The sequence below is a fragment of the Urocitellus parryii genome, chromosome X, assembly GCF_045843805.1.
Source record: "Urocitellus parryii isolate mUroPar1 chromosome X, mUroPar1.hap1, whole genome shotgun sequence".
Lineage (NCBI taxonomy): Eukaryota > Metazoa > Chordata > Mammalia > Rodentia > Sciuridae > Urocitellus > Urocitellus parryii.
In genome coordinates this window covers 103,766,926-103,790,197 of record NC_135547.1, presented here as the reverse complement: position 1 = coordinate 103,790,197, position 23,272 = coordinate 103,766,926, and the positions used below count along the sequence as shown (strand labels likewise).

The 23,272-nt window shown below is 35.1% G+C and overlaps 1 protein-coding gene across 1 annotated transcript in view; it reads right to left on the bottom strand.

The window, feature by feature from the left end:
* Positions 1-13,322: 13,322 nt before the first annotated feature.
* Positions 13,323-23,272, bottom strand: part of Tmem47 (transmembrane protein 47) — a 28,475-nt gene continuing 18,525 nt past the window's right edge. The window contains exon 3 of the mRNA XM_077793587.1: positions 13,323-16,726. Within this exon, the coding sequence (XP_077649713.1) occupies positions 16,548-16,726 (179 nt within the window). The 3' untranslated portion in view covers positions 13,323-16,547. The remainder of the gene's footprint in view (positions 16,727-23,272) is intronic.

Sequence of the window (23,272 nt, the reverse complement as noted above, 5' to 3'; positions counted from 1 at the left end):
TATCTATTACCAAGCATCTCGAAAATGCAGCTGTAATATAAGGGCAGATAACTGGATTTAGAGTCTGAAGATTACATTGAAATAAAAAGGTAAAATTTACTAGCTGGGTAACTTTGAAAATTACTTAGTCTTCAGTTTCTTCCACTGAAAATTGTAGATAATAATTCCTTTTCACAGGATGTTGTAATAGTAATTTGAAGTCGGATCTTATAAAATTGCTGGTATTTGATCATTTTTATCTATAAGAATGATAATTTCATTTGGATCAACCTAACAGTAATAGCCACACATTTATTGAATCCATTTTTGGTATAGGCACTCTGCTAGGTTTTACATGTTGTAGTAGATTACAATGGTGGCTTCAGTTGTTGACCTCTTCCTTTATTTGTGCCATTTGCAATACACATTTTTAGTATCTTTCTAACATGAGTGTGCTGATCTGCCTTGTCCCTTAAGTTTGGGCTCAACAATTTGATTTACTTTAGCAAATGGGATACAGGCATGAGCAAGCAGAGGTTTGAAATGATCTTGTGCAATGGGGCTTGCCCTTTTGTGCTATGAGAATATGTCCAGGACAGACTAATAGAAATTAAAGCACATGTACTATAGAGTCAAGGACACTAAGTCATCCCAGCCTAGGTCATTTGAGATCAAAGGACATTTTACCTACTCCCAGACTTGTTAATGGGACTGAATACGATCAGTACAACCATCCTCTAGCCAACCCCCATCTATAAATTTGTAGTTATAAACTACAGAGGATTTACCTTTATTATAGTGGCCATAACTAGCAGATACAAATGAACCTAATTTAATTCACACAATGAATCTGAAGGCACTATTATCATCTCCACTGGACAAAATAAGATGCTGAGATCCAGGGAAAAGTTCCCTTAAATGCCCTGGGTTATATTACCAGACAGTAAATGACAAGAGAAGGGTTTGAAATTAGAGATCCTACCTCCAGAGGCCATATTCTAACCAGTACACTAAATGGCTTTGTTCTCATGAAGATGAAATGAGATCTTTTTAAAAAAGTGCTTTGTCAATGTTAAATCACACTATAAATATAAGGCATTATTATGAGAATGCAACTCCTTTTCAAAGATGCTATAAAATTCCAGTTAGATTTTTTTCTTTGTCTCATAATAAAAAAAAAGAAAGAAAGAAACCCCAGGCAAGCACTAGATGATTTCAAATGCACTGTTCTTTGATATGCTAGTTACATAGGGAAAACTGATAAATGGTGAAATTTAACATGCCACCTTCCTTCTGAATCAGTGATAGACCGCTGCTATTTGCTAGGCAACTACCAAGTAAACAGAAAAATAAAGCCACAGTTTTCTTGGCAAGTGTCATTAAAAATAGATTAAGTTTACAGTAAATGTAATCTGTAGCATAGATCATATAGACAAAAAACCTAAAGGGGAAATGAGGACATTAATAAGATATTTCTTAATTTTATGAAGCGTTACACACATCAGCCCACTGAACCAAAATAACCTTGGGGAATCACAATGAAACAGGGCATTTATTCCTCAGCTTCAGAAGGCATGCATATACAAATGGTGCAAAACAGGAAGCAGATTATGCCTTGAAATTGGAATAAACAGAAAAAAAAGTCTGGAGATGCTAATATGCATTAAGTTTATGAGGTGTGACTTTATTTACATGGAGTATTCTCTGTGGGCATAAATTTTTAAAATTTCATTTGATTTTTCATCTTTCCATGTATTGAAACCTCTCAAAGTTATTTTTCTCTTGAAAAAATTAACAATAGAATGCTTTAGTGGGTGCAATGAGTAATGGGGAGCATGACTCTATTGAAGTGTAGGAACTAAATTGAGCAGGGCATGACCAGCAGAGGGTTCTCTTGAATTAAAAGGTTTTAGAGTATAATGTTCCCTATTTATATAAACTTCAGAAATTACACTTTTAAAAAAGGAGAAAGAAAAAAATGGACTTAGAAGAAAAACAGAGGAGAAAAACAGAAAGCGGCCAAAAGAAATGGGTCAGACAGCATAAGAAAAGGTAGTTCAACTTTGAAGAGGATAACTATGACTTAAATAATTTATATAAAACCTGTTGTTTCATAATGTCTCCCCCAAATCATTGATTTGATTTGACTGGTTCTTTTTTTAATTGTTTGCTTTTTTCTTTCTTTCTTTTTTTAGACTGGGGCTTGAACCTGGGGGCACTTAACCACTAAGCCACATCCCCAGTCCTTTTTAATTAGAGACAGGATCTCATTAAGTTGCTTAGGGACTCACTAAGATGCTGAGGCTGGCTTTGAATTCAGGATCCTCCTGCCTCAGCCTTCTGAGTTGCTGGGATTATAGGCATGTGCTACTGTGCCTGGCTCATTTGCTTCTGTTAATAATTTAATAAGTGTCACCTAATTTTCATTTTCTTTCAATAAAAAGGATTTACATGGAAAGAGACACCATGCAGATAAGCCTTATTTTGGAGTATATTTATAGTCTCTAATATTCCACTTTGAACACAAACCATCCAATCATTCATTTATCCACTACTCACTAACTTAACAAACTTTGAGTGAAATGGTCATGCCTTGTTGGGGGTTGGCTAAACAACCCGTTATGATTTAGATGTGAGGTGTCCCTCAAAGGCTCATGGATGAGACAATTCAAGAAGGCTTAGGGGACAAATGATTGGGTTATGAGAGCCTTAACCCAATTAGTGAATTAATCACCTGATAGGATAAATTGAGTAGTAACTGAAGGCAGATACACTGGGCCGGAGGTGGTGGGGCTTTGGGGTCATGGCTTTGAAGTTTATATTTGTATTTGGCAAGTGGAGATCTCTTTCTGCTCCATCATGTGATCTGTTTCCCTCTGCCACACTCTCCCACCATGTTATTCAGCCTCATCTGAAGCCTTGAGAAATGGAACCAGCTGCCTATGGACAGAGAACTCTGAAACCGTGGGCCTCCAAATAAACTTTTCCTCCTGTACAATTGTGCTTGTTGGATCTTTGAGTCACAGTGGTGAAAAAGCTGACTAAAACAAAGCTCTGCTTAGACAAAATTGACCCTGCCAAATTTGATTTGGATAGTACTTTTCCTTCTGATTGCTACATCTTAGTGACATCCCACCATCTTTATCACATAAAATTCTCTGACAGTGTTTCTTCCTATTACTCTTGGCCAGATGATGTAGTTTTGTACAGCTCCAGCTGAATTTTATATTATTTCCATTGCTCTATTGTCCTAGCCTGACATTAGTTTTCATCCTGACCATATAATTCTATAATGCTAGTGATAAATTCTTGCATACTCTTAAAGTGATAGAAAAAATTTTAATAAGTCAAATGATCAAAATATTAAAAAATCAGAGCTGGATACAGTGGTGCATGCCTGTAATCCCAGCATCTCAGGAGGCAGTGGCAAGAGGATCACAGTGTGAGGTCAGCCTGGGAAACTTAGCAAATCCATGTCTAAAAATAGAACATAAAAAAACGGGCCAGGAATGTAGTTCAGTGGCAGAGTGCCCCTGGGTTTGATCCACAGCATAAAATGAAATAAATAAATAAATACCAGAAAAATTTAGCACTCTGTTGAACATTGCTGTTGGGCACACAGATTGGTACCACCACAGGGGAAAATTGCTTAAGACTATTAGGTTGAAGTTGTGAATCCCCAAATTACCCATTAATTATGTTACAGCTTATAAATATGCAACAGAACTGTGTCCACAGTCTTATATAGGGGCCTGTACAAGAACAATTACAGCATCAAATTTGTACTACTCTAAACTGAGAGCCACCTGTATATCCAACTATACTGGAATGAGTAAATAAATTGTGATGTCTTCATATCATGGACAACTATACAGAATGAGAACGTCAAAACTACAGCTACAGGCAATAATATGGCCAAATCTCAAGAATATAATGTTAAGCAAAATAAGACAGATAGAAATCACCAAACAAGTCCAAATTTTCCTAAACTCAAAAACAAACCAAGTAAAATTAGGATGTATAGCAATAAATAGATATGCAGTCAAGTTATTGAAAAGCAGGACAAACACATGATTTCTCTGGGGTGGAGCAAATGGAGGGACAGTGATGAGATGAGCATGTCTTTCACAGTGCTGGAAATTTCTGCTTCTTGGTTTTATGGCTATATGGATGCTCACTCTGAGAATTTACTGAACTCTACATATGTGTTTCTACACTTGTGTGTGTGCTTTATTTCACAATGAAAAGATAAAAAAACAAAAACAATTCTAATAAGAATGTCATGTATGAAAGCACTTCTGTAAGATTCTCTCCTATCTCGTTAGGGTTAGTCTAAGATTCCACTAAGTATTATAATTTTAAGAAATAATTGCTTTTATATACAGCAACTTTTTCATATATTCTAAAGAAAGTCTTATCTGACATTCATCATCATTACTTTGTAACTAAATGACATATTAACCTGAATTGCTAGGCTAGAAACATATATCAGAAAATACACAGAGAAGACTCCTAATATTAAATGCAATGAAAAATAATGATACAAAGGTACTGAAAAGAGTGATATAAAGGTACTGAGAAATAAAGTTGAAGTAAAGGCACATAAAAATAAGATACATAAAACAACTGACTCTTTCTAAATCTCAGATATTTTAATTGTAACCAAGAGCTTATTGTGTGATGAGTATTATTTAATCATTTACAAATAAGTAATAATTATGTTTTTTCAATCCTAAGTCTTTTTTTTTTTGGTACTGGGGATTAAACTAAGGGGTGCTTTACCACTGAGCTATATACCTAGTTTTTTTTATTTTATTTTTTATTTTAAGACAGAGTCTCACTAAGTTGCTGAGGCTGGCCTAGAACTTGGGATTCTCCTGCTTTAGCCTTCTAAACCATTGGGATTACAGGAGTGCACCACCACACTTGACTCAAGGTGCATCTTATAATCAATATTATCTTCAATCTATGTCAGCACAGATTGAAGTAAAGGTTTTCCAGAGAGAATTTTTACTGTTTTGCTATTTACATTCAGACAGTACCCCCCTGAGATGACTTTAAACTGAATTATTTGCTTGAGGTTGTTTAGACCACAATGGAATTATGAATTCATCTAGTGTGTCTGAGTACTGATAAATTGTTCAAATTCTCCACCCAGTGTCAAAATTTATAAGTTGAGTCTTCATTGCCATTTCTTGTTCTGTGGCTACTCTGTTGAGTCACATGGTCTCACACTGAATCTATAGCCTTTGGTGTTCTTTTTTCATTCAGGGTATTCCTATTAGACTACCCTCCCATGAAAGCTTTATTGTGTTTGTCCTTTCTTATTAGTACATAAAAAATTAGAATTAAATTGAGATTGTACAAAATAAGAAGTCACTGGTAATTAGAAAGGTGCTTTTTTTTTTTTCCAAATTATTTAGCCTCTAACTGGACAAGAAAACTCAGAAAGATTCTTACATGTATCATTTTGTTTAACCATGTATTAAATTTGGTCAAAATGTTCTTATATACTCTATATTATTAATAAAAGTATGAGGTACATTAAATTAGTGAACTTACTTTGAGAACCATAAGTCTTTCTATAATATAAGGCATAATTATTATTTCTATGCACATACTTTGTGTTTCCAACCTAAATTATAAATCCCTGGAAGTCTCAGATTATATCTTTAATAATGTCCTGGTGCTTTATATAGTATTGCACACATATTAAAGATGCAATGAAACTTGGAGAAGGGTTGGAGGGCTGTGTTATGGTGTGATCTGGAATGTCCCCCAAAAGGAATGCAATGTTAGGCAATGCAAGAGTGTTCAGAGGTGAACTAATTGGATTATGAGAACTATAATCCGTGGACTAATCCATTTGATTAATTAACAATTGGAGTGGACAATAGGCAGGTGGGGCACAGAGGTAGGAAGTAGGCCACTGGGGGTGTCCTTAGGGATTATATCTTCTCCCCTCTTCCTCCCACCTCTCTCTACTTCCTGGCTGCCAGGATCTAAGTGACTTTCCTCCACCATGCTACTCCACCATGATGTTTCTGCCTTGAAGCAGCCAACCATGGGCTAAACTTCTGAATAAGCCCAAAATAAATCTTTGCTGCTCTCAGTTGTTCTTTTTAGGTATTTTGGTTACAGCAAAGAAAAGCTGACTAACCTAGGCTAGAAAATAAATATATGAAATACACTTGTAAGAGACAAACAAAAAGACTTTTGTAAATTGATGTGTGTGTGTGTGTGTACCTGAATACAAAGAAAAGGTCATCATTTGGACACACATCAAGGACAGCCTGTGGGCTGGTCTTCATTATGAAAATGTTTTGGCCTTGGCAGGAATCGATATTATGGAAGAGTGCTTGGGAGGGAATTGAGAAGCCTATCTACAATGCTTGCCCCAACAGATTCAATTCACAGCCTTAGCAGGTAATAAAAGAAGTCTCTGGACCATGTAAGGGATTGCCCAGGCATAGCTAGGTGCATTGGCCATTTTATGTATTAATGCCAATCTCAAATAAATCACTTTTCTGGTGTGCTGTGGAAGAAAAGAGGATATTTCTGTCAGTAAGTGAATGGAGGATTACTGACTTGCTGACCTTTCCTGACTGTGATAAAAGATGACTTCTTTCCTTTCAGCAATACTTCAAAAATGGAAATTGCTCTTTTAAACGTACTATGTGAGAATGAAGTAAGGAGCCAGCTATTATTCCATAAATAGATGGTGGCAGAGGGCACCCCTTGGGAAAGGGAGAATTCTCATTAGGGCTATTTTTCTGAGCACTGTCAGTATGCATGAGTTTGCACTTAAAGGCTGTGGAGAAAGGAGGAGGCAAGTCTTGACCGGATGTATTTTTAAGACTCTAACTTTATTCCTGCAGCATTTAAATATATTGTGTAAAATACAGCACTCCTAAATGGCTTGTGCTCTGTTTGCTATGTGGATTCATATGTCATTTTCCTGATGAAGGAGCCAGAGATGCAAAATTATTTTGCCCAGCATTGTTAGTTCCAAATAAGAATGGAAAATAACAAGGCATGTATTTTCCCTTGACCCAGGAAATGTGACAATTGCCTGGTATTTGAAAAACAAATGGGTCTTGTTGTTCAGTTACAGAAAGAGAATGTGCTAAAGGATTGGACTTTTTGTTAAATAAATTCAAGGATCTTTAAAGGCCTGAGACATTTAAATAAATGAGAAAATGATGATGTCGAATACTTAGTAGTATTGAATACTGAAAGAACTAAAATGACTCAGAGGTCACCTACCATATTGCTAAAATTTTTTACAAATTAAGTCTTAAGGGGTCCTTTTTGCAGTCACAATAGTTGTTAGAACTGCTGTTCTGTTCACGTGCTGAGTATTTGTGGTTTCTGTACACAATTTGAAGATACTGTACAGAAAATTCAGGGATAGTGTATTGCAACAGTGGATGCTTCTGGTGATGAATCAGTTAATCTTATGGCCATCCGCTGTCATACAGAATCAAAGAAAAATGCCTGTCGAAACTGAAATTCACATCAATCAACAGAACTTTTTTTTTTGAATTAAATAGTAGAAAATAAAACCTCTTAAAGTAGATGCTTTACTTAGTCCCTGAATAAAAGCTGCAGAGATGACAGATAATCTGACTACCAATGATACTTTGTAATAGGAAGCAAGTAATCTAGCATATAATTTCAACACCTAATTTTTGGTTCATTACAAGAATAAACTGTCCTTCCATTCTAAGGTGTTTACCTGTCATGATTGCACCTCCAATTGACATATATATTGCATATGTGAATTTTCATGAACAAGTCACAATCTTTTCTTTTTAAAAACAAATAGATTTACTTTTAGAACACAGCAGTGTGAAGTGGAGAATTTTACTTCACATGCCTTGTTTAACCCTAGGTTAAGATGTAAACACAAATATGCAGATGGTTAAGTCCTTCACCTTTGGTTCCAGCCAAAGGATGATGCAGGAATAGTTGTAGCCAGGCATGGTGGCTCACACCTATAATCCCAGTGACTTGGGAGACTGAGGCAGAAGGAGCCCAAGTTTGAGACCAGCCTCAGCAACTTAGTGAGATCCTGTCTCAAAATAAATTTTTTATGAAAGGGACCCTAGGGCTCAATCTCCCAGTGCTGAGAGAGAGAGAGAGAGGGAAGGGGTGGGGAGAGAAATTGTAACTGTTAGATCAACTTGTTTAAACAAACAAGTAGTTTGCATTTCCAGGGGTGTTGAATGGTTAGAATATTTCATCATAGTCAATAGGTCTGTTCCCACATGTTTGATTCTCTCTGGGCTTAATTTCACCTGAGCCTAAAGCAGCACTGGAGTGAAGGCAATAGAAACCTTAGTTGATAGTGTTGTATGTGTGAGATATTGGTCTTCCAGAGAAGCCATAAGTACAAAGAAACTGGTGCTATTTTAGGTGCTAAGGCAGAATGCCAATGTATCCTGGAGGTAAGATCTGGAAGAAACAATCACAAGTAATTTCGGAAATTCTAGGATTTCTTTCACACAATTTGATAATTATTGATCTTCCCCTTAGCACATGACTTTGCTCCTGGGAAAAAATATACATAGAAGAGAGAGTTAACACTAAAATATTTTCACTTAGTTATATTTTAATGTGAATGAGGTAACTGGGAGTAAGTTCTGATGGGAGACTAGAGTGTTGAACACTCTGGAATAGGATAGGAAGTGTGTCAAGAAATCCTTCCTTCCTTCCTTCCTTCCTTCCTTCCTTCCTTCCTTCCTTCCTTCCATTTCAGGGATTGAACCTAGGGACTCTTTACCACTGAGCCACATCCTCAGCCCTTTTTTGTATTTTATTTAGAAACAGGGTCTCACTGAGTTGCTTAGGGCCTCTATAAATTGCTGGGGCTGGCTTTGAACTCATGATCCTCCTGCCTCAGCCTCGTTATAGGCATGCACCATCGCACTAGGCTACTTCCTTATTCTTTCTTGGAAAGTCAGCACAACCAGAATACTGAACCCTCTGTTGGAAGGGTTTTTGTTAAGGTTCTCCTTTGTTCAACTAAAACTGGCTTAATCAAAACAGGATATTATTGGAAAGACACAGGAGTATTTCATAAGGCAGCTTGACCTTCTAGGAACTGAAACTACCTCTTCTTTCTCTCTGGTCCTACATGGCTCCTCTTGCTACTTCTGTGTATCTGTTTTGTCCTTTTTTTCTTTGTTGTTTGTTTTCCTTGCATCTCTGCACACATTCCAAAGCCCCATAGTTTATGCATTTTATTACTAGCTACATGCAGAGACCAATTTCAAATTAATGGGCAAGAGAAACAGAGGGGGCTAGCTGGAGGCAGAAACCATCTCTGCTCTAATCATCTCTGTCCAGGCGTTCAAGGATAGGTGGTATAAATATGGCTGCCTGCCAAGTCCTCTATTGTTCTCAAAGAAATATTGTGGTTGTAGCATAAATCCCCAAACTAATCAATGACATCAACTGTCCAGGTTTCTACTCTCTTTCTCATACCTGCAGTATTATAACATGCAGTTATGGCTAAGTGGCAACAGTTGGAAGTCAACTGTTTGATCTCCTTTTCCTGTAGGTAGTTTTCCCCAATCCTTACTGACTTCAACTTTGTATTTTCAAATTGTAAACAATTATAAAAATGTTTCAATTCCAAAACAGATACTATACAAACCATTCTAATTATATACATGCATAGAATATATATATATATATTTATACATATAAACCAAAACCAGGCCAACTTTAGGAAAACAACATATTACATGTGTTTTCCCCATCCAAGCAGCACAAAAGTCAAACAAGCCTAACTGAAGCCAAACAGTGCTTTTTTTCTGAATGAGCATACGAAGCTTTAATTATCTCATCTTTTAGAGCATGTCTTACTAGTTTTTGTTTGTATTTTGGTACCAGGGGATTGAGCCCAGGGGCTCTTACCCACTGAACCACATTCCCAGCCCTTTTCTAAAATTTATTTAGAGATAGGTTCTCAGTAAGTTGCTTAGGGCCTCCCCAAGTTGCTGAGGCTCGCTTTGAACTCATGATCCTCCTGCCTCAATCTCCTGAGCTACGAGGATTATACGTGTGTGCCACCACACCTGGTCCTTTAGAGCATTTCTGACTTGAAGATGTCATGCAATAATTGGGAGCAGTAGGTTGCTGTATTTTGAATCACACTTGAACTTTCCAAAGCTCATAATCTGGGCTAAATATGTACTAATGTCTATTGACTTTCTGTGAGTGATAGGAAAGAAAAGTTTCACGGCTTGCAAATTGGCTGGAAAGATATGTGCCAACTACTGAAGGTCTCACAAAGATTCTGAGCAATGGATTTTTCAAAATTCTTCATTGTGAAGAATTTGAAAATATCAAGGTCTTCAGGAACTGTAACTGGAAATTACATATAAAACTTTGTCCCTGTGAAATTTCTGTATTATGTAAAATTTATGCCATGTTCCAATGATAAGTAGCATTCATAGCTTGGAGTCAAATGAGAAACATGCTTTTTATAATCAGGTTAAATGCTTATTTCAATTTCATGTTTTGTGTCATTTACATAGACCACATGTCTCAAGTAATTAACGCAATCATGGGAACTAGAAAATGTTAAAAGGGATGTATTACCTAAAAGGTAATAATGGGAAAACTTGTGCTACATGTGAGGAGTTGCCACATTCTCCTGAGCAGTGATATGGACAAAAGGGGACTTAGTCTCCCCAAATGCTTTGATACAGCAGAAATTTCCCTGGGAGAAGTTGCCAATCATGATAGCCACTATCTGCCTTTGTAGTTAACACACAGTATCAAAGACCAGCAGAGTTTTGTTTCTTCTGCACTTAACCCTTAAAATTTAACTTCTTAGTTTCCTGCTCAGGTTTAAAACAATTTCTTTGAAGTCTTCCTTGGGAACTATACTTCTATTTTAAAATGGAATATTCTCCATGAATGATTAATATAAATTTCTTATTCCACCTTTATGATGATAAATTCAAAGCAAACTGAGGAGCAGTCTTCAGTACCATTATCTCTTACAGGAAATGTTTTAACTTCATGGCTGGCTGCCTCTCAACTATAGTTTATAGGAAATGCCTTCAGGTCACCTACAGATGCATCCATTTCCATGCAAAAATTGTTCATACATATATAAAATACATATGTATACATGGCAGGATTTTGTGCACTAATCCTTGTTACATTCGGGGGTTGAAGTGTTCAAGGTTTCCAGTGGTTTGATGACATGATTTTCCAGTACTTGTTCCAAGCTTCTTTTATAATCATTATTTCTATGAAGTCATTCAACTTGGAAATAATTGCTTGCCAAAATTGAGTTTCTCTGGTGAACCATTCAACACAGCTTTGGTTTTTACAAAGAACACCATTCTTTCTGTGCTGTTAATCTTGGCTTAGAAACTACATATTATCCTTTCCACTTGAACAGTTCAGCTCCTGTTCTCTTAGTTATACTCTGGAGCCATTAGACTTACTTCTGGAATATAAATGTGAGTCACCTAGTCAGTGACTTTCAAAATAGATTTTCCAAATATAACTATATGGAACCTCTTCCCATTTAGTAGCTAGTAGAAATGTAAGGACTCCCCAAACAGTTCCCAAACTCGCTTTGTATAAGAAAACTATTAGTTTTTTATTACATGGAATTTTGTTACGTAGTCTCATTTTAACTTTCTTTGGTTTGTTTTTGATACCAGGGATTAAGCCAGGGTTCTCCCCAGCCTTTTAAATTTTGATACAGGGTCTTGCTAAGTTGCTGAGGCTGGCTTTGAACTTGTGATCCTCTTGCCTTAGCCTCCCAACAGGCATGTCCCGAGGCCCCAAACTTCAATTTTAACTTTTGATATTGTTGCAATATCATGTCCCAAAACTTGACATAGAAGCTAAATTATTAAAATAAATTAATGCGTCCTGTAAAAACACTCCTAAGCACTTTATTCTAATTTTGTTTGTTCTTTTAATCTTACCTCATTTTAATATTGCACTTCTGAAATGCTGTTAACAGAAAGTCATAGCTTGAAAATTTGATAAACAAATTAATAATTTAGGTATTCAGCAGATTCATGTAAACAATACACTACACTTTCACTATCAATTTATCTCCCAAGCAGAATGACTCAAAAATCTTTGAAATGGAACATGCATGGACTCAAGAAAGCAGGCTGCTCATAGCCTGTACGTACACTATGGAAATTAAAATTGCTTTGTTTTATGTTCACAATGAAGTCTCTGAAGGTAGAGGATTTTCCTTTGTCAAATACTAGTGAAGTTATGCCTGCATGTCTTCCATTTTCAGAGAAACTGGGTCATGGATAATTACCAGGCAAAACATGTTTGTAAAGGTGATTTGCCCACAAGAATTCTCACACACTGAAAATGTATCAAATTCATGATGCTACTCCATCAAAGTTGAATACAGTCCACTGAAAAGGGAAATGTTTAAAACAATAGAAAACCAGAAATATATGGCTTGATATTAAATAATCAGGTGATTTAAATTTTCTTCTTGGCAGAAAAATTAACTGAACCACTCAAAATTTAAAGATTCACATGAAAGAATGTCTTCATAACAAATGTATTTTATAATCAAACAGATTTTATCAATGCAAGAAAGTTTGCTTCATTGCGTACAAGTCTATTTATACCATCAGGAAAACTTTTGGGCATACATACAAAATGAATTCTATTGCATGTCTAATTTAAACTGCTTTCCAATATGCTTGCCATTTATACACACCAAAGGGTGATGAGGAATTTTTATTTGATGATTTTTTTTCATACACATAAAAGCACATGTATGTACATGTGCACAAGAATATGCACTGAATTTTTTGTTTCTTTAATTAAAATAGAAAGCAGGCATGCCTGGTTTAATACTGTGCAAATGCTGAAAACTATACAAGAACAAAAAACACTGTCAAACCCTTTTGCTACTCTCATTTCTAATTGTGTGATTATAGAGTAGGAAAAATGATAGTCTACACTGCATCTCCTTTCTGAGCATTTTAAAACAGAAAGTTTAAAGAAGACATTTAATAATATTCCTCACTTTTATCAATGATTGTTCATATAATTCAGGTGCTGAAGACAGTAGGGATCTTGGGTAAGAATTCAAAATTTTAAAAAATTCTAAATCCTGTTTTGGAGACTAGGAGTATAGCTGTGGTAGAGTGCTTGCCTAGCACGTGTGAGGCCTTGGGTTTGATCTCTAGCACTTAAAAAAAAAATTGTCTCATATGCTGGGTTTTCTAAATATGTTTTAAAGAAAAAAAATGAACGGAAGACATGTAATTTAGAAGTGCTGTCTAAATGGTTTACACAGCAGAGAAGACACAAACCAAACCACATCAGTGAAACCACTTTTATTTTTATTTTTTTTCCACATAGATAACTTCATGTCAACTACAAAAATCATGAAATGAACTGCTCATGAAACTGCAAACTCAAAATCACTGGAGTGATAAACAGGTTTACCCCAGATGACTGTTAAAAAAAGTAACCAGGATAACATAAATTCATATTTAAGTAGTAAACATGTCATATATTTAAAAAATAATAAATACAGTATAGCAGTAGAGAAATTAACAGCATAAACAGCATGAAGTATATTGTATTTTTTAAGACAGATGAAATTTCTAGGCACAGTTTTAGGCATTAAAGAGGACACAGAGGCATAGGTTAGTGTGTGCTGCTCTGTACAAAAATACAGTCTGAATAAATTACATTGCTAGCCATACAATTAGACATCACTTACCAGTCAATTCATTGCATGTTTAATAATATACAGGTACATGCTATTCCATATATATCATTTATATTTCAAACACATAGGTCTCTCTATTTATGACTTTAAAATTTACATGTTGAACTTACAAAAAGCTAATTACTTGTGCAAGAAATCCGAATAACTAGCCCTGCTGAGTACTTTTATGATATGCATGTGTGTATATATATTATTTCTCTAAGATAAACAATGGGTTTGTGGTTAACAATTTTGCTTATGAAAACATCAAACAAACCTAAAGCCACAAAGACATAATGTTAATGTTAAGTGAAAACTTCACTCATGTTTATTCTGATAGACAAAATAGTTATTTCAGATGAGCAACAATTTTCCTGTTTTACTGAGCCTTGTTAATAATGAAACACTCCCAAATATTAGGGATGGTAGAAATATAGCATAGGGCTATAGGGCTCTTACTGGGAAAGGACAAATGTTTTAGAAGAAATCTACTTTTTAATAAATGGCAATTATGTATGCCTCAACCTATAACATATTCTGTCATTCACTATCCAGCTTGTCATACTGACAAGAAAATGAAAAGTTGATTAGACTCTAAAAATGATATTGGTCTAACAGCACACTGCATCCTCCACTAGATCCAAGAAAAGTGCCTCATTGATGTCAGCACTAAAGTACTGTACTTCCATTATTCAGGAATAAAGACTTCTCACAATAGCGCATGTTTAATGGCTGAAATCCCTATCCAAATATCATATTTCTCATACTGCTCTGACAATACACAATAAACTGCAAGACAGTCTGCCCCAGATTTTACTATTTCTCAAGAAAATCACTTCAAAATACTCTATAATGCTAATACCTTTCTGGAAAATTTCCTCTCATAGTTTCTTATGATTCTTTATAGAATCATACACGTTTATAAAGGTTTCTCTCTAGGATACATTTAATCACCTTTGTCTATCACTACTAAACCTAGTAATAATAAACCTGGTACTTCATATTTACTTTTTGATTCTATAGAAAATTCACAAGATGTGGCCTTTTGGCATTTGAATAATAAAATAGTTTTATTTGAGGGGAGGAGGGCTGTTGTTTTGGCAACCATTCTTAAGACAAGCTGAAAGCAGAACTCTGTTCTGGGAGGTAAAGCAAATTATTAAACACTATTGATGTGGTCCTACTTTTAATGGATTTTTCAATACAATAGCACACAGGAACGTTTTAAGTTATTTTTCCAATGCTTCTTTCTGCAGAAGGGCCAAACCAGAACATATTATTTTAGTGTCTTTGTTAACAAAAATAATTATTTATAAGTTTTATAGAATTGTATATTTTATATAAAAATAGGTTCATAATTAAACTATCCAAATTTGTATATTAAACAGAATTAATATAAGCTTGCAATGAGAGATTAGTTGCAAACTTAGTACCTAGTATTGATATTTCCTTCCCTTGAAATAGTCAGTAAATGATTCCCCTAACATAAACCCATCATAATTGTGTGCACAAATCAGCCCATCGGTTAACTTTAGAGGACCAGGTGAAAACCAAACAAATTCTACTCCTCTATCAAGAAATTTATATAAATCTATCACTATTTCTTTTTTTTAAATGAAGACATTTAAAATACTTGCAAAAAATAGCAGCCTTCTATTTTAATGAATTTTACACAAAGTGATCATTCTAATTGCTACTCTCTTTTGAACTACAGTGCTTACAGAAGAATCATTAATTTTAAGATTAACACCATTTCAATTTTTCTTCTTAGGCAATTCTATTAACACTTTCCAGTGAAACAGTACAGAACATAGAGCAAAAGCTTTAAGGTATATGCATTTTTTTTATAGTAAATAAGTGTGAATACCAATCTAAGCCTCTTAACAATGTGTACAAGGTTAGTGTTTCAATCCACTTCACTAGAGCAAATGTTAATTGTATATGTAATTAGTAAATGATATGTGGATGGTTATGGAACAACTTATTACCATTTATACTAATGGTTCACATTCTATAAAAATACGTAGGCTTGTTACATATACACAATTGTTTGCTGCAATGTTTCGTAAATGCTTTAAAGGGTACAAAAGCAACTCATGCATATTTCTTTCTGATTGTCCCAGGGAAAGCAGAGACCCTTATTTCTCCCCCATTCTAGATGGGTCTGGGGCACAATTTCTAATCACATAATGAAAAGCATATGTCTCCAAGTCTTGACTTCCTTCCCAGGGAGATGCTAATTGCCAAAGCATAACCTCCCATTAAAGAGTATTCACTAAGGTGGAATGTGTTCCATTAACCAGTTATATTCACAACTCCCATTAGAGGCTGAAGGGCATTCACTTTACAAGAGCTCACTCAAGCAAATAACCAACAGCCAATGTAATTATTGGGTGGGATAAGCAGGTGATAAGGGCTCTAACAGTGGAATCCTTTTCAGTGTACAAAGGAACTTCTAAATGCTGTCTATGCCAGCTGCTCCCCTGCAGGCAACAGGAGACTCAGGCAATTTTCATTCCAACTAGTTTCCCACAATGGTTGCTGTCATACAGACCCTTCACTTTTCAAGAAAAATGACATGAACATATTGGAAGTTTGCAGCATTTGCCTACGTCTAAACAGCTCTCTTAATTTGTGCAGGTCCCTAAAATGGATGTAAAAGCTGGTTATGATGTTGACAGCCAAAAGGCAAAGGATATTAAATCAACTGAGCAAACTGCTTGATGCTCCACAAGTGTTTTAGAAAATAGTGAGTTAGAAAAGATGCAGATGTAAATCTTTTGCTGGATGGTTGCTTTTTCTATTTTTTTTTAAAATCTGAGACTTGGTTTTAGTAGTAGTCTTCATAGTTCTTAGGGTTCAGGCAGTAAAGGATGGCACCCCCAAATGAAAATATAGTTGCACCCCAAGCCAGGCCATAACCCCAGTTGAACTCATGGTAAATTTTCAAGCTCACAGTTTCAATGAACTTGATTGGGTAAAGAACCAGACTGCAAACCTGTAAAACAACTGAAAGAAAAGCAAATAAAAATTAGAAAATGTTATTTACAGGAAATAAAATAACATAAACATATAAATCGACATTTTAAATAAATAAGCATAAAAGTCAAAACATTTAAAACACTGGTTATTCTAGATGGCATATTTTAAAATATTAAGTTTTTTGTTTAAACACTTTCACAATATAGTAAGAATTACCTTATTAATAGTTAGTGAATCACTAGTATTTGAAGAAATAATTGGTACAATGTAATAATTTATATGAGAATACAAAGTAGTGATTCTCACCTTAAAAACACATATATTATTATCACTATGATGGCAAATAGTCCTAGTTAAATTAAACTGTTCTATTATACAAAACCTGTAAATAGTACCATAAAAACAGTGACCTCAATGCAAACTTAAACCCTTGTTATTTATTTATGTGCTTGAGGAACTTGGGAATTCAAATTCACTTCTCCTGATGAAACTGGTCAACCAGTTACATTCATTCAGAATTCATCCAAGATGTTCCTGTTTTCATTGTTGCTTTGCATCCAACTCAGTCCAACACTCCAGAAAGTTCTACCTTGATGTGTTTCTTTCCATTGTCTTGATCTAAAACTAGTTTCATTTTTTCTCTTTCATTTAGTTCATGCTTCTGATCTTTAAAAAGAGGCTCAAAAATAATCTTTTTCAAGGAGCTACAACTAATTATACCGTTTCTGTTGGATCTAACAGATGATATTTACACATGTATTTCCCATCTACTTTCTGTCAGTGAAGGCATGGAAGCTAATGTTACTGAAAAACTTGGGATAATGATGGCTACTACAGCAGAGCACAAAATTTAGTTTTTATTTTCTAGTTAGCCCTTAGTTCCCAGCCAGGACCAAAGAGGAAATGTGATGAGTCATATCTAACAAAATAATATATACCAATTAATCAGGAATGGAAGGGAAGGAAAGTTTTATTTAAAAACTATCTAAAATTAAAATGGCATTTATCCTGTGGATATTTTTATATGGGAGATGCTGGATTATAGAAGAGATGGTGTCATCTGTTTAAAATTCCTAACTCCCTATTGGATTCATTATTAAATAACTTATATTTTATTTAAATTGAATGAGAATTTATGGGCTGTATCTGCCTCATTCTCTACTATATGACAGTTTTAACTCTCAAGAAATAGACAATAATCTCCCTAAAAATCTAGGGTACAGTTTATATATAATAGGGATTGGCAAACTACTAGATCTGGTCTAGTGCTTGGTTTTTTATTTTTTTTTTATCGGTTGTTCAAAACATTACAAAGCTCTTGACATATCATATTTCATAAATTAGATTCAAGTGGGTTATGAACTCCCATTTTTACCCCAAATACAGATTGCAGAATCACATCGGTTACACATCCACATTTTTACATGATGCCATATTAGTGACTGTTGTATTCTGCTACCTTTCCTATCCTCTATTATCCCCTTAAAAACAGTTTTACTGGAATAGAGCCAGGCTCATCCATTGATATACTGTTCACATTACAATGGAAGAGCTGAATTCTTGCAGCAAAAACAAAATGGCCCATGAAGCCAAAAAATATTTGCTTTCTGAACCTTCACACAAAAGAAAAGAGCTAACCCCTGATATATTAAGTAAAATTCTTAGCTAAAATTATTATTATTTAATTCATCCTAAAATACTGTAAATTTCTCAAGTTCAAGAATAAAAATGTTAACAATAAAGGGAACGATTAAGGAATAAGAGAAAAAAAATTGACATAGTTTTATACATAGACACACACACACACACACACACACACTCACACACACACACATACATACATAAAACCTAAGAGGCATACATCTTTTGAAATAGTTTACTAAACTTTTTAAAAAGAACAACAGTATGGATAACATTTTTAATAATACTGAAATTTTATGCTTTAAAATCCACTCTCATCAATTCTTTTTGCTTGTAAAGAATCATTTTGTCAATGATTAACATTCCTAGAAAAATCTACTTAACAAATATTGATCTCTGGCATAAAACTGAATAATTATAACAAATTCACAAGGACATGATTCCTTAAAAACATTACTTTCTCCAAGAACCTGACTAGGAAGTAAAGGGTCATCTGGAGTCAGATATATAATAATTCCAAACACCTTTGCCTTGTAGCTCAACATTGCTCTAAGCTCCCATCTGTCTGCCACACTTCCAAGTTACTACTGAGAGTGGATGGATAAATAGGTTCACATAAAAAGTGAATCTCTTGATAGCCAAAATAGGAATCACATCTGGTTTTAGCTTAAAAGACTTAGAAACTAAGGTTTAAGTCATTGTCAGGATTCAGTTGAGAATATATATAACCCACACTTCACCTATTTCTAGTGATACAATCTATATTAATTTAAAAAGTCAGGTGGCTCTGTGCCTTTGTGAGGGAAAAGAGAACCTTCACATTTTAAATGTCTTAAAACTTACAAAAAGTCAATTGCTATTAACCATGAACTACATAAAAAGAAATTCCAAAGTTACTAAGTGTGCTTTTAAAAAGGCATTTCTCCTTTGGTTTCTATACTCTGGTTGCTAGTCAAAATATGGCTGATCCTGCCAGGATATGATTGAGACAGGAATGTGAGTTAGATATAGGAATTCATTTACTCCTTCAATAAATTCATAATTCAATAAATACCTCAATGTTTCTAAAGTAACACAGTTTAGGGCATTATTGATAACAAAGGAGACAAGGGGCTATTGCCACGGGTAGGCAGCTCATTAGTAAATAAATACTGATGATAATGGCAAGTACTTTTAAGAGGCATGAAAATCCAAGAAAGCAGGACCAGTCAGAGGGATGAGTGCTGCTCTTTTAGATCAATAATGAAAAAAGGGAAAAGGGAAAAGGCCCCTCTGGGAAGGAACATTTGTGCACAGACCAGAATGGAATGAAATGGAGGCACACGTCAATATAGTGGGAAGTAAGTGCTGCAGGTAGAGGGCACAGTGATTGTAGTACAGAGAGTGAAAAGCCCCAGAAGGGCCAGCGGGGACCTACTCACGTTTCTTGGATAGCCTTGAGAACCATGGTTAGGGGTCTGGATTTTATTCTAAGTGTGACAGGCAGCTGCTAGAGGAATTTGAGCATAGAAGTAATAACTAATCTGAATTATATTCTAAAAGTATTACAATGCTTCTTTGAGAACCAGCCAGTCCCTGGAGTAACGTGTTTACCTATGCTGCTTTTAATATTCATTTCAATGTGTTTTATTTAGCCAATATTTGGCTTCCATGTTATAATATAAAAATATTTTCCTTATAGTGCAAAAGCAGAAATACAACTGCATTAGACTCCAGTGGCATACTTTCTTGAACTGCTTCTTTTAGACCTTTATTGTGTTGAATAAAGCCAGACGAAAATTACCCTAAAATGCTTTATGCCTCTGAATTATTTTACTTTCTCTGGAATCAAAGAAAAATGCATGCAATAGAAAAATATGATTCTGTATTGGTAAATAATTTTCTCCATGGATGTATCTAAAAATGCCTCCTTGTCTTTCATAAATTCTGCAAAGGGAGTGGAAACTACTGGAGTTCAGAATTCAAGAAAATGTCATTAAGACTAAATTTCTATTTTACCATGAATCAAAGAAACCTAATAGGCACTGGCTGTGTTATTCTCTGCACTCTGCCTCACAGACAACATAGGAAGTTATGAAAAATTTCAGAATTTATAAAGAATTTAGGGTTCATTCATGTTTCCCCTGGTTTTGTGAAAAGAGGAAATGAAACTACTGACTAAAAAATTATATGGAGAGAAGGATGCAAAGCTACTAATTCATGTGCTTTTACGTGCATATTTCAATATTAAAATATTCAAAACACTCAATATATTGAAATATTCAATATTTTTTTCTATGGGAATATTTCAACAAACATTTATTGGGTGTCCACCATGTTCTAGGTGAAGAGAATAAGAGAGGACCTGGTCCTTGACCTGGACATTTCACATTATGATTTGATTTGTACTTATCTGATAAGTACAAAGCAATGTGTTCAACAGCAGTTGTGGACATATTTATTTATAATCCATCCAACATACACTGACCAATCTCCAATAATATGACAATTACCAATCCTGCTTAGAGAAGGAAGGGAGGGCTTCAGAGTGGAAGCACTGTTTGAACTGGTTCTGGAAGGATGGATAGGAATTGGCCAGAAGAGAAAGATGAAAAGACCCTTGGGAACCAGAAGTGGTTTGTATGAACTCAGAGGTATAAGAGGGTATACCTATAGATAGTTCATGTGGGTAGAATAAAGGGTGCCTGCACAGTAAGATGTCAGATTCAGATTATAAAAGCCTTAGTGTATCATATAATAATAGACTTGTTTCTCATGCCATTCAGTACATGCCTTCAAATTGTAAGCACTTGAATTTCTTTGCCTAAATTTCCTCTGGCCACTAAAGCTACTTTGCCTGTCTGAGGGGTGGATCAGAAGTTCTGGAAAATAAACACTGCTATCCCTCAATCACAACTAAGCCCATTCCCACTGACTTGCAAAATTTGGTGTACAAACAACCCTGCTCCCTAGTCCCCCAGTGAGGTAACAACTTCTCCAGGAAGATTAAGCTCCAGCTGCTTCTGCTCTGAGTGACAACTGGCTTGGTAATGTTCCCTTTATTGGCTGCCTTCCCAACCCTGTCTCATTTTCCATATCCCTTACCAACCCCTCATTTTAACCTCCCATGAATAAAGTATTTACACTTGATTCCTTGTCTTGGGGACTGCTTCTATGGAAACAAAAGTGGCAAATGATGAGACCAGATTTCAGAAATATATCAGTTGTTTTTGTGCAAGACAGACTAAATGGGGAAGACAATAGAGAATGAAAGGGCCATAATGTGTCAGCCAGTGCCTAGGTACCTGTGTGCAGTGATAACTAAGGTGGTATCAGTGGAAAAGAAAAGCCAGAGAATATAAAGAAAGACTATAAGAAAGAACTGCAAAACTAAATTATAGGAAAGGGAAAAGGAGTCACAGACATTTTAAGTCATATATTGGTACAGAAAAATAAAAGAAAGTAGGGGGAGGCAAAATTTGGGAATGAAGATATGTCACTTGAGGAACATATGTAGATTCAACCAAGTGGTGTTGGGCTGGGGTGTTGTGGCTCAGTGGTAGAGTGCTTACCTAGCACATGCAAGGCCCTGGGAATGATCCTCAGCACAACATAAAAATAAGTAAATAAAATAAAGGTATTGTGTCCAACTACAATGAAAAAATAAATATTAAAAAAATATTGAAAAAAATAATGGTGGTGTATGAAGACAAGGTGCAGACTTAAGAGAAAATTAAGGCAGAATTGACAGACCTTTCTAGCCAGGTCCCTAAATATAGAATTTACATAAAGTAAATGACAATTTAAAGAGTAAAGAGATTTGTCCATGATGGACTAATATGAAGCTATCAATTCTTTAACTTATAACACCAAAAATAGTAGTAGTCTATGAAATTACTTATTGGGTAGCGACACCATAAATTGTACTAGACAAAGTGTAGTTTGATATTGGTACTTGGAAAGTAACATGGGATCTAAAGAACTGTGAGTACAAAGTCCTTTGAAGTTTGAAATCTAAGTTGACTTTTCTGCTAAAATTTAGACTCCAAGTGACTCTAGCCATCTTGTATTAACTTACAGGCTAGTTAAGAGGGGTGTAAACCATAAGCCTCTAATTAGAGACAGCTCAGAAATAGAAATAAGTTGCAGAACCTTGGAAAAAAAAGTCACCATTCCACATAAATAATAATAGGAGGCTTTTATAGATACAACAAAAAGGAAGCATCTTTAATAAAATAATAATTGGAGATTATGTTATTAAAAATCTGAATCATAAGAGACTAAAAATATTCTGTAATTTGTATTAATAAGGCTTTGGGGAAAAAGAAAAACATCGTAAATCCCTGTGGGGAATAAAAATGATCTCTAGCCAGTTCAAAATCAGACAATAAAAGAAGAGATCCAAGAAAGACAATCCCTCCAATTTTACCAAGTTTTTAATTAAGAGAACTGGGTGCCAGTTTTCACAATCATATCATATCCTGTCATTGAGAGCTATCCTAAAAGAAAATACTGTAGTAAACTGCACTAGAAACACACACAGATTTCATTATGTGCTATAGTTCAGTCATGCTGCACTGATCAGATGGTCTTTATGCCATCTCAAGTTGATGACTTCCTTCAGGTGTTATTCCTGAGATCGAGCAACTGAAGTTATAGGATGGACTCCAATTATAGTACACAGTTGGCAGCTGAATTCAAAATCCAGGTTGATTCTGCTTTGTTTTTTTGCATATATGATACACACCCCAGTAAAGATGACCGGTCAATTCACATAGATGTCCTGAATGTAAACTCTGGCTCTCCAACATACCAACTGGATAACTCTGGGATATTACTTTCCCTTTCTGAGCCTGTTTCTTCATAAATAATATGGGGAAAATAAGCATCTAATTTTAAGATTTTTTTTTTAAAGAGAGTGAGAGAGGAGAGAGAGAGAGAGAGAGAATTTTT